Source organism: Phascolarctos cinereus, unplaced genomic scaffold, assembly GCF_003287225.1.
Source record: "Phascolarctos cinereus isolate Bilbo 61053 unplaced genomic scaffold, phaCin_HiC Scaffold_2;HRSCAF=192, whole genome shotgun sequence".
In the NCBI taxonomy this organism is placed as follows: Eukaryota; Metazoa; Chordata; class Mammalia; order Diprotodontia; family Phascolarctidae; genus Phascolarctos; species Phascolarctos cinereus.
In genome coordinates this window covers 292,644,541-292,657,061 of record NW_027555625.1, presented here as the reverse complement: position 1 = coordinate 292,657,061, position 12,521 = coordinate 292,644,541, and the positions used below count along the sequence as shown (strand labels likewise).

At 40.0% G+C, this 12,521-nt stretch overlaps 1 protein-coding gene across 3 annotated transcripts; it reads right to left on the bottom strand.

The window, feature by feature from the left end:
- Nucleotides 1-201: 201 nt before the first annotated feature.
- Nucleotides 202-12,161, bottom strand: CEBPG (CCAAT enhancer binding protein gamma). 3 transcript variants are annotated; one of them, XM_020985029.2, is made up of 3 exons: nt 12,072-12,161; nt 9,367-9,503; nt 202-4,218 (listed from the first exon to the last, which is right to left on the bottom strand). In XM_020985029.2, exon 3 carries the CDS (start codon nt 4,091-4,093, stop codon nt 3,641-3,643), a length of 453 nt encoding a protein of 150 aa, XP_020840688.1. In that variant the 5' UTR covers nt 4,094-4,218; nt 9,367-9,503; nt 12,072-12,161; the 3' UTR covers nt 202-3,640. The 3 variants fall into 3 exon arrangements, with proteins under 3 accessions (XP_020840688.1, XP_020840686.1, XP_020840689.1); XM_020985027.2 differs by having other exon boundaries at nt 9,431-9,503; XM_020985030.2 differs by lacking the exon at nt 9,367-9,503 and having other exon boundaries at nt 12,072-12,160.
- Nucleotides 12,162-12,521: the final 360 nt, after the last annotated feature.

Genomic DNA, 12,521 nt, shown 5'->3' with positions numbered 1-12,521 from the left:
TATCTAAACAACCAAAAATAAAACCCTATTTTCAAATACTATATGAAATTATTCCCCTGGCTAATTAAAATCTAGATGCCATCACAGGCAAAAACATTTCAAAGTCTGAATAACAGATTTCCCAACTCTCATCCACCCAATTTGTTCATTATACAAAAAAGCCTTGTGTACACAATCTTTTTAAGTAAAAATGCAAATTGGTACCATTGTTCCAAAGATTTTTATTTCAAATTCATTGGAAGAAATCAAATTTTATTAAAAAAATAGAAATCTCACAAATTGAGAAAAGCCAGGAATAGAAAGAACAAGTTGATACTTTTTTTTTTCCTGAGAGGCAGAGCTAACAGCCATAAAGTGGTCTTTCTTCTCCCTAGCTTCTGTCAATTCAACATAAAAACCAGCTTCCCTATTTCTAAAGCAGTTTGGAGTGCTCTGAGCACTATCTTGTTTAGGTTAAATATTTTAAGCTTGCTAAAGAAAACAGAGAAAGCTGAAGTGCTTTAAACTGCACACACTTCCAATTTATGTCAATTTCCACATTTTCTAAGCCCTGATTTTACAGAACATAGCTCCATTTTGTTAGCATGTGTTCTCCAGTGTCTGAGCTCTTGTTCTAATATTAAGTCAATGAAGCAGACTGAGTCTAAGCAACAGTAAGCTTTCAGATGGTGAAATCCTGCATTATGAAGTTATTTCTACTGAGAAACTGATAACCTCAAAAGCACAGAAGATTAAAACATAAATTGAAGACCACCAGCCCACCAGTTTGTGTAGAGACTCAGAACATTGGCCAAAAGAATGGTTTAACTCACAAACCAAATCCTGTGGCTTCAGGGCAGCACTAAGAACACACAGCAACTTGATAATCTCAGAAGTTCTCAACTTTGTCATTTCCCAACATTTGGTTTTCCTTTGAAATTATGTACTTATCTGTTATTCTACTAAGAACCAAAGCCCTCATTCCAACCTGACCTATTAAGGTATTACAGATGAACCTCTATTTTTGTGTACTATGAAATTTGTCTCTATTATATCTTAAGCTAAAACTTTGTAATTTACTTAACTCAAGCACAAAAGCTTGAATCCACTTAAGAAATAGTTTCAAGTTATATTTTAGCTGGTTTTAAAATGCTTAACATATCTAACACCCCTGATAGCACCCACAAATCCATCTGGAATCACTGACAAACATATGAAGTCTGATGAGGTTATTAACACAGTGCGGCACAAAGAGCACTGGATTGGAAGTGAGGAGATCTGGATATTAGTCTTCGCTCAGTCACTAATTTGCCACGTGATCTTGGGCAGGTCACAACCTTTCTGTACCTTCGTTTCCTCATCTATACCATAAGGGGATTTGACCAAATTTCTATAAGCTGTCATTCTGTATTTCTATGATAGATGTGTTCTTCAGCAAATGATATAGGAGAAAAAAAAGTCTAGAACCATGTGCTTCATAGTAAGTGACCTGATGTCCCCAGTTATGAAACTTTCATTTAAAAATATGACTGAGATGATCCAGCTTCAATCTGCTTCTAAAGACTTATATGGGGTGACCTAGTTAATCAAAACCTCTATTAGCTTTATAACAGGTAGCTAAACATTTTAAGCCAACACAGTGAACTGGTCCTTACAAACCCCTTATACTCCTTTCTTGCTCCATATGAAGTCAATAACCTTTCTAAAAAGGTCCAATCATTCATAAAATGATATATGGTTCCTATCTTCACAGAGCTACAACTACAAAGGCTTTAGCTAACTCCCATCCCATTACAATAAGCAAGCCCAACGTCACTTATCACAATTCCAACTACTGAGTCTAATACAAGTTTCAAATTAGCTCAAAGTTGACATTAACCAAACCATAGTCATCAATTTTATCCCATAGGGTTTCCAGTCTCTAGCCTCCCCTAAGCCAAAGAGCTATCCTGACAAGCAAAATGGTTGAGATGCCAAGAAAAGGGAGTTTATCACCCTAGTTATTCAAAACCTTCACAGTTTCCACTGCAAAGTATTCCACTTTGTGAATAAAAGGCACTCCTACTTCCCTAAACTGTCTCAATTATACCAGTATGAAGCACCATACTACAGCTAAAAACAAGGCCCAGGAAACAGATCGAAGAGACAGACACACAGCAAACAGATTTACCTGCTGGGTAGTCTGGCTTCCTTTCCTCAACGGAGAGTGGATGAGTTCTACTAAACGGTGAGGAAGCCAGCCCCATGTAAAATTACAAAGTAAAACAGATAAGATAAAGCCAAGCCAAAAAAAAATGTTAAGAAAGACTTTTAAACTGCTACTATTAAATGGAACAGTCTCTAGAGCTTCCTTTGACATTTTTAATCACAAAATAATTTTGTGCTTTCTCTATCAGCATCCTAACAACTTTCTCACCAACATACTCTTTCTACATATGTTTATAGGGCACACAAGCTTAAAAATTAATGAATGGAAGTAAAGGGTGAAAAAAGACTTGGGAGAGTATAGTGCGATGACCAGACAAGAAATATGACAGGCTGATATTACAAACAATGAAATAAGTTAAAAGGGTTTGACATCTTAGTTTATCTTTTTAAGAGCCATCTTAATGGTACATTACCATTGTATTTTCAGGAAAAAGTATGAAGTCATCCACAAATTTTTGAGTAATCACTCTTTTGTTAAAATTAAAAATTTACTTTTTGATGAATGCTCCCTATAAAACTGTGACTTAAGAAAAGTTCTCTTCTCAGTAAAACTATCTCTTGAGCCAAATATTAAAAAGGCTGCTAATATGCTACACAAAGTACTTTTCAATATATGTAGCCAAAAATGTCTATTTTAACAATTCTTTGAAACTAACACTTAGAGAGACACTTCAGTTTTTCTGAGTTGGTCTAAACATTCCCGACTTTTTTTTTTTCATATAGCCCTATAATTCCAGAAAACCTGAAAGGAGAATTCTAACAAATTTCACTGATATAGAGGCTTGTAAGAATAAATATTAATCCACTTGCTCCCTTATCCATTTACAGTTTTGGTATGCCAATTTCAATTTGCTATATAACACAGTTACAATCCCCTGTTTATAATAATCATTTGTAACACTTTAGCCATGACTGCTGAACCATACTATTGAGAAACAATTTATGCCAACTAGGGAAAAACTTCTAATTATGTTAAAACAATGTATTTATAACCCTCATATTATAACTGATCTGTCTCTAAACAGCCAATTTATATGACAGTGTACAGATTTTTAAAAGAATATTTAACATTAATTTTTTTCATCCAATTCTCTTCACTAAAACCGGCAAATGTCTGCCCAATCTGCCACTTGCCTGGTATACTATTTCTCCACGCCAAAAAAAAAAAAAATAATGAGCATTTCTGGGGAAATCCAAGTCTTAGCAATAACATCAAGTTCTGAGATTTTTATATCTTTGAAAAAATTATCCAACTTTTGATAAAAAGCAACTTATTACTTCAAAAAAGACAAACAAGTTAACATTTTAGGCTAATCAAATCTTCAGTGCTTAACCTAGAAAATATCCCCAAAAGGATCTTTAAATATTAAAACAGATCAGCTTTGATATTAATGTGAGTGGTGTAAGTCACACCTTCTAAAGTTCAATTCCCCATCATTGTGAAGTGACACCTCTACTGTCCTGTGTTATCGGGATTTGCTGTAGTGCTTTCAGTGCTCATAGGTTGTACGTTGTCTGCCAGATTGTGTGCATGCTCAAGAAACAAATCTTTAAGCACACTTAATTCCTTAGTCAGCAGTTTAATTTTTGCTTCCAAGCGTTCGTTCTCTTCTTTAAGCTGGTTGACCCTCTGCAAGGTATCCTGGGCTTTCTGCTTGCTTTTTAACCGACTCTTTTTCACTGCCATGTTGTTCCGTTCCCTTCGCTGTCGATACTCGTCACTGTTCCTATCCATAGATGAACTCTTTTTGCTTTGCTTGCTGGGAGGTGCAGCTTTGCCTCCTCCCCCAGGGCTGACTGGCACCACCTGAGGAACCTGCTGCAAACCACTGGCATGTGCTTGTGTGTGAATAACACTTATTCCATTTGCTCCTGCAGTACTGCTCTGTTGGGATGCCTTGCTCATTTGGACAGGCTCTTCTTTAACCACAGCACAGAGTTAGAAATGGTGGAGAGGGGAACAGAAGAAAGGGTAAAGGAAGATAGTGACCAAGTTTCCACACTCAACTGCCGAGAGATCTTCACATGCACCTAGGAGAAAAATAAATGTTATGAAACATTTTAAATAACAGGTTTAAAAGAGACTTTGCACTTGACTATATTTAACATAATCTCAGCAATAGTCTATTCAGCATTGTTTTTGTACTGGAAAAAAGTCCATGGCAGAACTGCCAACTTTTCAGATGTTTTAGAAGTCTCAAATCATTTAATTGGAAGGATTATTTAATGGACCATCCTTTCCAGCTCCAGTACTATGGGAGGACAGATTGCATTTCTCCAAAAAACCATCCCTGATGCACATCTAAGATGTACAGCACTTAGAAGCTCCAGTAACAGTCATTTCACAACGTCCCTAGACAGTTTATTGCATTGCCTAACTGTTCTTCCAGTTATGAGGAGATTGTCTAATATTAACTTAAGTTATCCCTGCAGCCATTTACCACTATTACTTATTTGTTCAAAGTGGAGTGAAAAAAAAAGTCTTCTTAGTTGGACCTTTTTATACCCTTTCAATTTAATGTTCTCTCCTAGGATCACTTTTTCTACACAGAGGCCATCCAATTACTGGCTTTTGGCTATTTAATTCATCGTTTACATTTGGTACACCTTCAAATGTCTGACTCAGGGGCCAACCTGGGTCCAGCGTGAAGATGGCAAAGGCCCCACAGAGTCCTAGACTGTGGAGGAGGGGAAAGATATCTGGAGGTTGCTCCACAGCTGGTTTCAGGCCTCCAGGCCTAGGCTCTCCTGTGTATAAAGGAGGGAGCTGGGCTAGAAGCGTTCTAAGGCCCCTTCCTTCAAGCTTTAACGTCTGTGATTAGTTGTAATTCTGCTCCCTAAGCTCCAAACTCAGCTTCCTCGATTTTTTTTTTGGGGGGGGGGGCGCCAGGGAGTACCAAAAGGCTTTTGAGCAAAATGACAGATTCATCGTGATCCGTGCATATAGGCATCATGCTAAAAAAGAAGAAAGGACGCGTGTAAAATATATCTCTGGTTAAAACATAAAAAACAGAAATATGACACTAGAGAGAGAAGAGAGCTGACCTTGGAGTCAGGGAGATCTGAGGTCATGTCCCACCTTCGTGGGACCCTTGGCCATTCACATCTCTCAGTGTCCCAGGCCACCTTCTCTAGAGTAAAAGTTCCAGAGCAGGTATCCATTTCCATGGGCAAAAGGTCCCTACCTGGGGCTCAATACACCAATGAAATCACTGATTTGGCTTAGAAAAAAAAAAGGACTCTAAAAATTTAGACTAAAATATCATCAAGTAGGTAAGGCCAGAGTCCCTAAAGGTATTTAATCCACTTAATTAAAAGAAAACAACACCAAGTAAATCAAAGTTCTGACTCAAAATTAATTTTCAGTTTACTATAGCAAAGAGCTATAAGATTTTATTTCATAATAATCTACCCTGAAAACGGTGTCCATGTGTCTAAATGGTTAAACCAGATGCCTCTACTTCATTGCATTTACAAATTAATCAAATATTCTGCAGTAAGACTCACAGGTACCTGTACTTAAAAAAAAATAGGTTATCCTGAGACAAATTCTAGATGGGTCATACTGTCAGCCTCAGCCTTTTAAGCAAAAGAGTTATTTTTATGGATAAATCATTACTGCTAATTCAAAGAGATATATTAAAACCCTAGGTTTAGATTTCAGCATCTTTTCAAACAAACTGGGCTTTTATTATTTATGTACTAGACAGAAAAATCAGAGTATTTCTTTTTTTTTTTTTTTGGCTAGGCAATGGAGTTAAGTGACTTGCCCAGGGTCACACAGCTAGTGAGTATCATGTGTCTGAGGCTGGATTTGAACTCAGGTCTTTCTGATTCCAGGGCCAGTGCTCTATCCACTGTGCCACTTAGCTGCCCCAAAATCAGAGTATTTCAAATAATGTATACAGTGAACACAACAGGAAATGCTGGGTTCACGTCTCACTAGCTACTACCCCAAAGCTCAGCCTACTGGAAGGAGGGTGGTGCCTTTATTCCTTTCCTAAGAATCATTTCAAGTGTGAAGCATTTGGAAATGCTTCAGATTAAAACTGGATCTGAAAACTGTAAATTCCCGCCAACATTCTTATTGAGTCATAACTCTCAAATTCAACCATTGCTTCCAAATCAGCATCATACTGAAGGCTCAGGGTATTTTCATACAATAATGAAAAGAAACACCAAAACTCACATGAGCTACAGCAAAAACATAAAAATAAATTTTTTCAATCTATCATAATTTGATTTGGGAGATACCTAGGCAATTCATTCTTTTTTCTTTTTTAAACCTAATTAAAATTCAAGTTTCCTTCAATTTGTTTTTACGTTAACAAAGGCCTAGACCTAGATTCAAGGCCTCCCGGAATCCAGGTAAGTGGCAAAAAACTGGATTCATCTTACAGTCTTTTCCAGAATGAAGCTTTCTTAAGGCAGCTTCCTTCTAATTAAAGATAATGTTACTGAAATGTCTTCACACTCCACTAAGTTTGTGATTACTGAGAGCAGATAACAGGACAGAATGTAAAAACAAAGCTCTTTGGGCCATTTCATGTCTGTTTTGATACAGTATGGCTGCTCCTCTTTCCTCTCAGCTCATCATCTTTCTCAACTAATCACACTGTTTTTCAAGGTGTTTATAGCATTACACAACTCTGACTGTCCATCCGCACCAGGCTTACCCCCTCTAGAACAAGTTTCAAGGTGGGTAAGTCTAAATGTTATTTATCCTTAGTGCCACTATTTATTTCCCACTGTTTACAGGGAGCTATACAACTTGGGCACCTAAAGGAACCAACCTTCCATATACCCCCATTTTAAACTTACTGAAAATGATCTTTAAACAATTTATGCAGCTAGGAGATGTGTTTAATGTCATTTTGACAGGACAAAGCAATCTAAGAACAAGGAATGCAACTCAGATGTCAGCTCTCCAGGGCTCTGCTTGTGGGTGTACCAATGACTCATAGGTGTGACTTTTGCTTACTCACTGGATAATACCTCTCTAGAGAAAGAAACTAAATTGATATGTATAAAGTGTTCTGAAATCCTTTATGATAAAAAAGATTTGAATAATTAAAATGCATATCTTTTTATGTCTTTATAGACATGTAGTTGGGCAAAACTAGGGAAATAATGTACCTCTCCTTACAATGCTATCAAGATCCAGAGATTTCCTCAAAACTTTTGGAAAATGCAAAATGCCTCTAAGGTAACAATGTTGATACAAAAAAAATTGATTTTTTTTCAGTTTTGTTTACAGTAAGAAAAACTGTTTTTCTTTTTTTTAGATAGTTTTTTTTGTATGTTTGTTTTTGGTTAGGCAATGGGGTTAAGTGACTTGCCCAGGGTCACACAGCTAGTAAGTGTTATGTGTCTGAGGTCGCATTTGAACTCAGGTCCTCCTGAATTCAGGGCCAGTGCTCTATCCACCGTACCACCTAGCTGCCCCCAGAAAAACTACTTTTCAAGGATCACAGGATCTACCTTAAAAATAAACTAAACTCATAACATTTAAAAAATAAATAAAAATAAACTAACCTCTGAGGAGCTGTGATGGAAGGATACCTTCCCAACCCATCTCTTTATGGACTGAAAAGTCCATAGGTGTTACACACTGCACTTTTTCAGACTTTTTCAACATAAGGATCAGTTGTGCTGATTTTTTTCTTCTCTTTCTTTCTTTCTTTCCTTTTTTTAAATATTATCATATGGAATGGCCCTTTAGGAGGTGGAAGGCCACTGGGGAAAATTATGATAATGTGAAAAGCAGAAGACGTAAAAAAACTGATTAACCTTGCCTAAATATGAGCTGGACAGAATTAACTGATATGATGTTTTGTATTACCAAGAATTTGAGGAAAAGGAATCTCAATAAACTGAACTCTTAATCAGAATGACCAAGAACTCAAATAAGACATTTAGATTTTTACTAAGTAAAAGTCTGATTCACTGTTTATAATAAAGACAGTATTAAAAAGTCAAAAACAATTCCTTTAGACACTATTTTCTAATTCGGACCTAGGTAATTACACATGCTTCTCAGAACTAAATTTGTGAAATCACCTAATCAAAAGTCAAAAGGACCTTATAGGCCACCTAGCTCAACCTTTAATTTCACAAGTGAATAATTAAATGCCCATAGAGATTAACTAATCCAAAGTCACATAGTGGTACAGCTAGAACAACTAACCAAGTTTTGCCACATCTATTTCTGGTTTGTTTGGTTTTTTTCACTTGCTCCTGAAACTGAGCTTAAAAATTCTAAAAACAACATTTTAGGGCAATGACTGAAAAAAAACAATACAGAAATGTAATAAAAGTATTAATGTGCAGTTAAAAAATAATGAATATGAAGAATTCAGAGATGTGAAATCTGCATGAACTGATGCAGAACAAAATAAGCAGAACCCAGAGAACACTATACACAGTGACCATAACAACGTAAATGAATAGATGCCTAAAAGGAAGTTAAACTCTGAGTAATGCAAAAACCAACGAAAATCCCAAAGAAAAGATAATAAAACACAGAAAGATAGGGGACTACCATGAAGACAATGATTGATGACAAGTTATTATATACATTATCAGATGTTTCTTTATTATATGTCTTTGGCTTAATTGTTTTTCTCTGTCACAAAGGATGGTTTAATCTCTAAAAGTAGTGGTGAGAAGTGACTGACAAAGACAAAAGGTTTTTTTTCCAATAAAGTGCTATAGAAATATTAAAAAAAAACCCCTAACAACTTAAATAACAACAGAACACAATGCTTGAGTAAGGGAAAAAAGGAATGTCCACATGTAAAAGTGGAAAAACAAGAAAAAATGTATTTGCTTAGTTTTGATTCAATTTAACATTTATTAAGTGCTTCTGGGTTTGGAGAACTGGAGATTCAAAATTTATTTAAGTCCCTACTCTCATGGAGCTATTGTGGTAGAAGGGATGGGCAAATCAACAAATAACTACAATTAAATAATATCTGGTGGGGCACAAGTATCTGAAGTGGGAAAGCACAGGATCAGGATATTCAGGTAAAGGGGCAGAAGGTGTCTGGGAATCAGGATGCCCCTCTTCCACCCTACCCCAGGTGGGGTATATAGAGTGCCCCTGAAGAAAAGATACCTTCCTTAAAAAAAAAAACCTCCACATTTCCATCACCCCTCTATATGATTACTTCTGCTCACCATTTTCATTAACTTCATGTTCACTTCAAACTCTCTTGCTGCTGTGATAAATTTTCATACCCACCTCTTTTCCCAGTTGACTCTCAGAATGTTACATGATCATCCACAATGAATACCTTGTATATCCAATGTGTGAACTGCAACAAATTAAAATTGACTCCCATAAACAAACAAAAGAATATTATTACTATATCTCAATTTAGATCTGTATCATCTGACATTCACAACCAGCTTATTAAAACCCAAGAGTTTTTCTAAACCTTCTGCTATTCATTTTGAAAACTACCACACAAAAATAAGGACAGTAAAACAGAAAATATATTTCTTTTTGGTAATAACTCATAATACCGTTCACCTTCCTGATATTTAGAAACATACTTGACCCCAAGGGGCCAATATTATAAGTCTGGGTTGTCAAATACACATTTCGCAAACAAACCAAAAATTAAGCCTTTCTGGAAAGAACATTTAGCTTTTTATTCAGTTCATCCAGCCCCAGATGCCCTTACTGCTGATCCCCAAACTAGTATTTAGCACTTCACTCCATAGGTCAAGGCTAGCAGCCAGCAAGAGAATAGGCTACTTCTCCAATCCAGGGAGGAGGTGGGGTATGTTTCCCCAGGGGGAGGACGTGTTGACAGAGAATATTGGGTTGTGCTCCTACATCATGATAGGAAGTGATATTCTCCTCCCACACAAGAGAGAAACAAAACTCTCTCCCAGTATTACTGTAGGGGAGCCAGAAATTAGCTCCCCAGGGCCTAGTTGATTGGGGGGCAGGGGTAGCTCTGAGGAGGTCACAGGGGAGAGGGAGGTGGCTCTGACTAGGAAGAAAGGAAGAAGCAGAGATTCATTTGACATTCTGGGAGAATTAGCAGTGGCCTGGGTGTCAAGAAACATAAATTCTAGTCCCATCTTACCTACTAACTTTCATTCAATGTGATATTGGGCAAATGCCTTCCTGTTTTGGGTACATACTCAGTGAATAATGGGGGTGATCTAGATGCTCTTAAAGAACCCATCCAATTGTTACAGTTTGTAATTCTGGGCTACCCATGCCAGGTTCCAGGCTTGTGAGCAAGTGAAGGATATCAGGTTCACCTGGACTGGGAGAGAAAGGGAAGGCCAGGCTGCGGTCCACTCCAATAGAGCAGGAACAGCACAGGAAGGTAGTAAAGGAGAATCCCAGTTTTCTCAAGCTGGGAAAGCAAGGGAAAGGAGATAAAATGCAGCATTGGTCTTCAGTCTCCTCTCATGGGGAAAATAATAATATCAACCATAAATAATGAAAATAGCTGACATTTACATAGCACTTCAAATGTTTTTCATATATTACCTTTTTGGCTCCATAAAGAAGCGTGAAGTAAGTGCTCTTATTATTCCTATTTTACACACAGAAGAACCTGAAGACAAAAAAAGTTAAATGACTTGTCCAGGGTCACTCAGTTAATCAGTACTCAAGACAGTATTCGAGAACCCATGTTGAACTCAACAGATTCTACAAAGTCCAGTCAGTACAACAGGGGTTCTTAACCTGAGGCCTAGGAACTTAAAAAAAAAAAGGTAACTATTTCAATATAATTTATTTCCTCTGTAATGCTAATTTTATGCATTTAAAAACACTATTCTGTAGTTATACGGCTAGCCTCCTTAATGGGTGGGGGAGGGACTGGAGAGAGGAAGTGATATTCAAATGGATGTAAAACAATTCCAAATGAATGTTAAAAAAAAAAAAGGAGCATTCTGAGAAGGGGTCCAGAAGCTTCAGCAGATGCCAAGGGGGATTTATTTCACGGGAAAGGGGAAGCAGCCCTGCACCCCGATGTGCTCCCTACCCCAGGCCTAGAATTCTCTCCCTGGTTCCAACTCAAGTCTCGGCTAAAATTCCACCTCCTTCTACCAGCAGCCATTCCCAGTCCCCTTCGAGTGTTGGTGCCTCCCTCTGCTGATCACACCCATTTTATCCCGTACATGTCCCGTTTGTAGGTAGTTGCTGGCAAGTTGTCTCCTCCATCAGACCAAGAGCTCCACAGTGCAAGGCATAGCTTTTGCCTTTCTCATTATCACCAGCACTTAGCCCAGTGCGGGGCACACCAAAAGAGCTTAATAAATGCTTACACTGACAGTGCACAGAAGCTTAGGGATCCAGGAAGTGACTAGTCTAAGATCACTCAGGTAAGTAAACAATGGAGGCGGGACTCAAACTTTGTTACCCCTCCCCCCCGCCTCTTCCCACTCCACGCACCCCACCCGGCCTCCCGGGGGGAGGGGAGGGAAAGGGTCTCCTCCTCCCGGAATGCCGAGAACAGGGGCCGGCCTTCCCGCCCCGCCCCTCTCCGGGCGCTGGGTGGGGGCCAGGGATGACCTCACCGCACCAGGGGGTGGGTGTTGCCAGCAGGTTGCATCAGACGCTGCACACGGAGCCGCTTCCCCACCCCCCACCCCCCGCCGCCATCCACACCCCGGGTCACGCGGGGACTTCCCTGGGCGGCGGCGGCGGCGGCGGCGGCGTTCGGGGCTCAGGGCCCGGATCCCGCCACGACCAGTCCCCGCTTCTAGTGCCCGATCCGAAGCGCGCCCCCAGTGGCCTCGTAGCTTCGCGCTCACGCGAGCGCCCGGCTCCGCCGCGGCCTCCTGCGCGCAGCCAAGCCCGGCTCGGCCCGTTCGGGCTCCGCAAAGCCGCCTCAACCCGGCCCGGCTCTTACCTAGGGGGCCTCCACCAGAGGCGAACCCAGCGAGGCCCCCGCTGCGGCGCGACCCCGACGCCTGACTTCGAGGAGTTGGAACCGGCGGACAGCGAGAGGCGATTGCGAAACCAACCAGCCTCCCGCTCCCGGCCGGGCCGCGCTAGCGCTCGCTCTCACACCCTCCTCCCCTCCCCCTTTCCCAGCACCATTTACAAGCTGCCGGCGTCTGGGCCAATGGGAGAGCCCTGTGCCGGAGGATGAGGAAACCTTGGCCCGCGACTGGCATCTCTACGAGCCAATCGGAAGCGGAGCTTCGGGAAGAGGGCGGGGCCCAGGAATTCCTGCTTGCCTTAAAGTGACAGGACCTAGGAGGGTGTGGCTGAACCCCGCCTGACTCCTCCCCCTCCCCCCCTCCCCCTCGCCACAGCTGGACAGCTCTGGCTGAGCCAGTGGGGCTGCCTCCCGGAG

Bases quoted from the DNA above. Each gene is read 5' to 3' on its own strand.
- CEBPG (XM_020985029.2), bottom strand. From the start codon at position 4,093: ATGAGCAAGGCATCCCAACAGAGCAGTACTGCAGGAGCAAATGGAATA.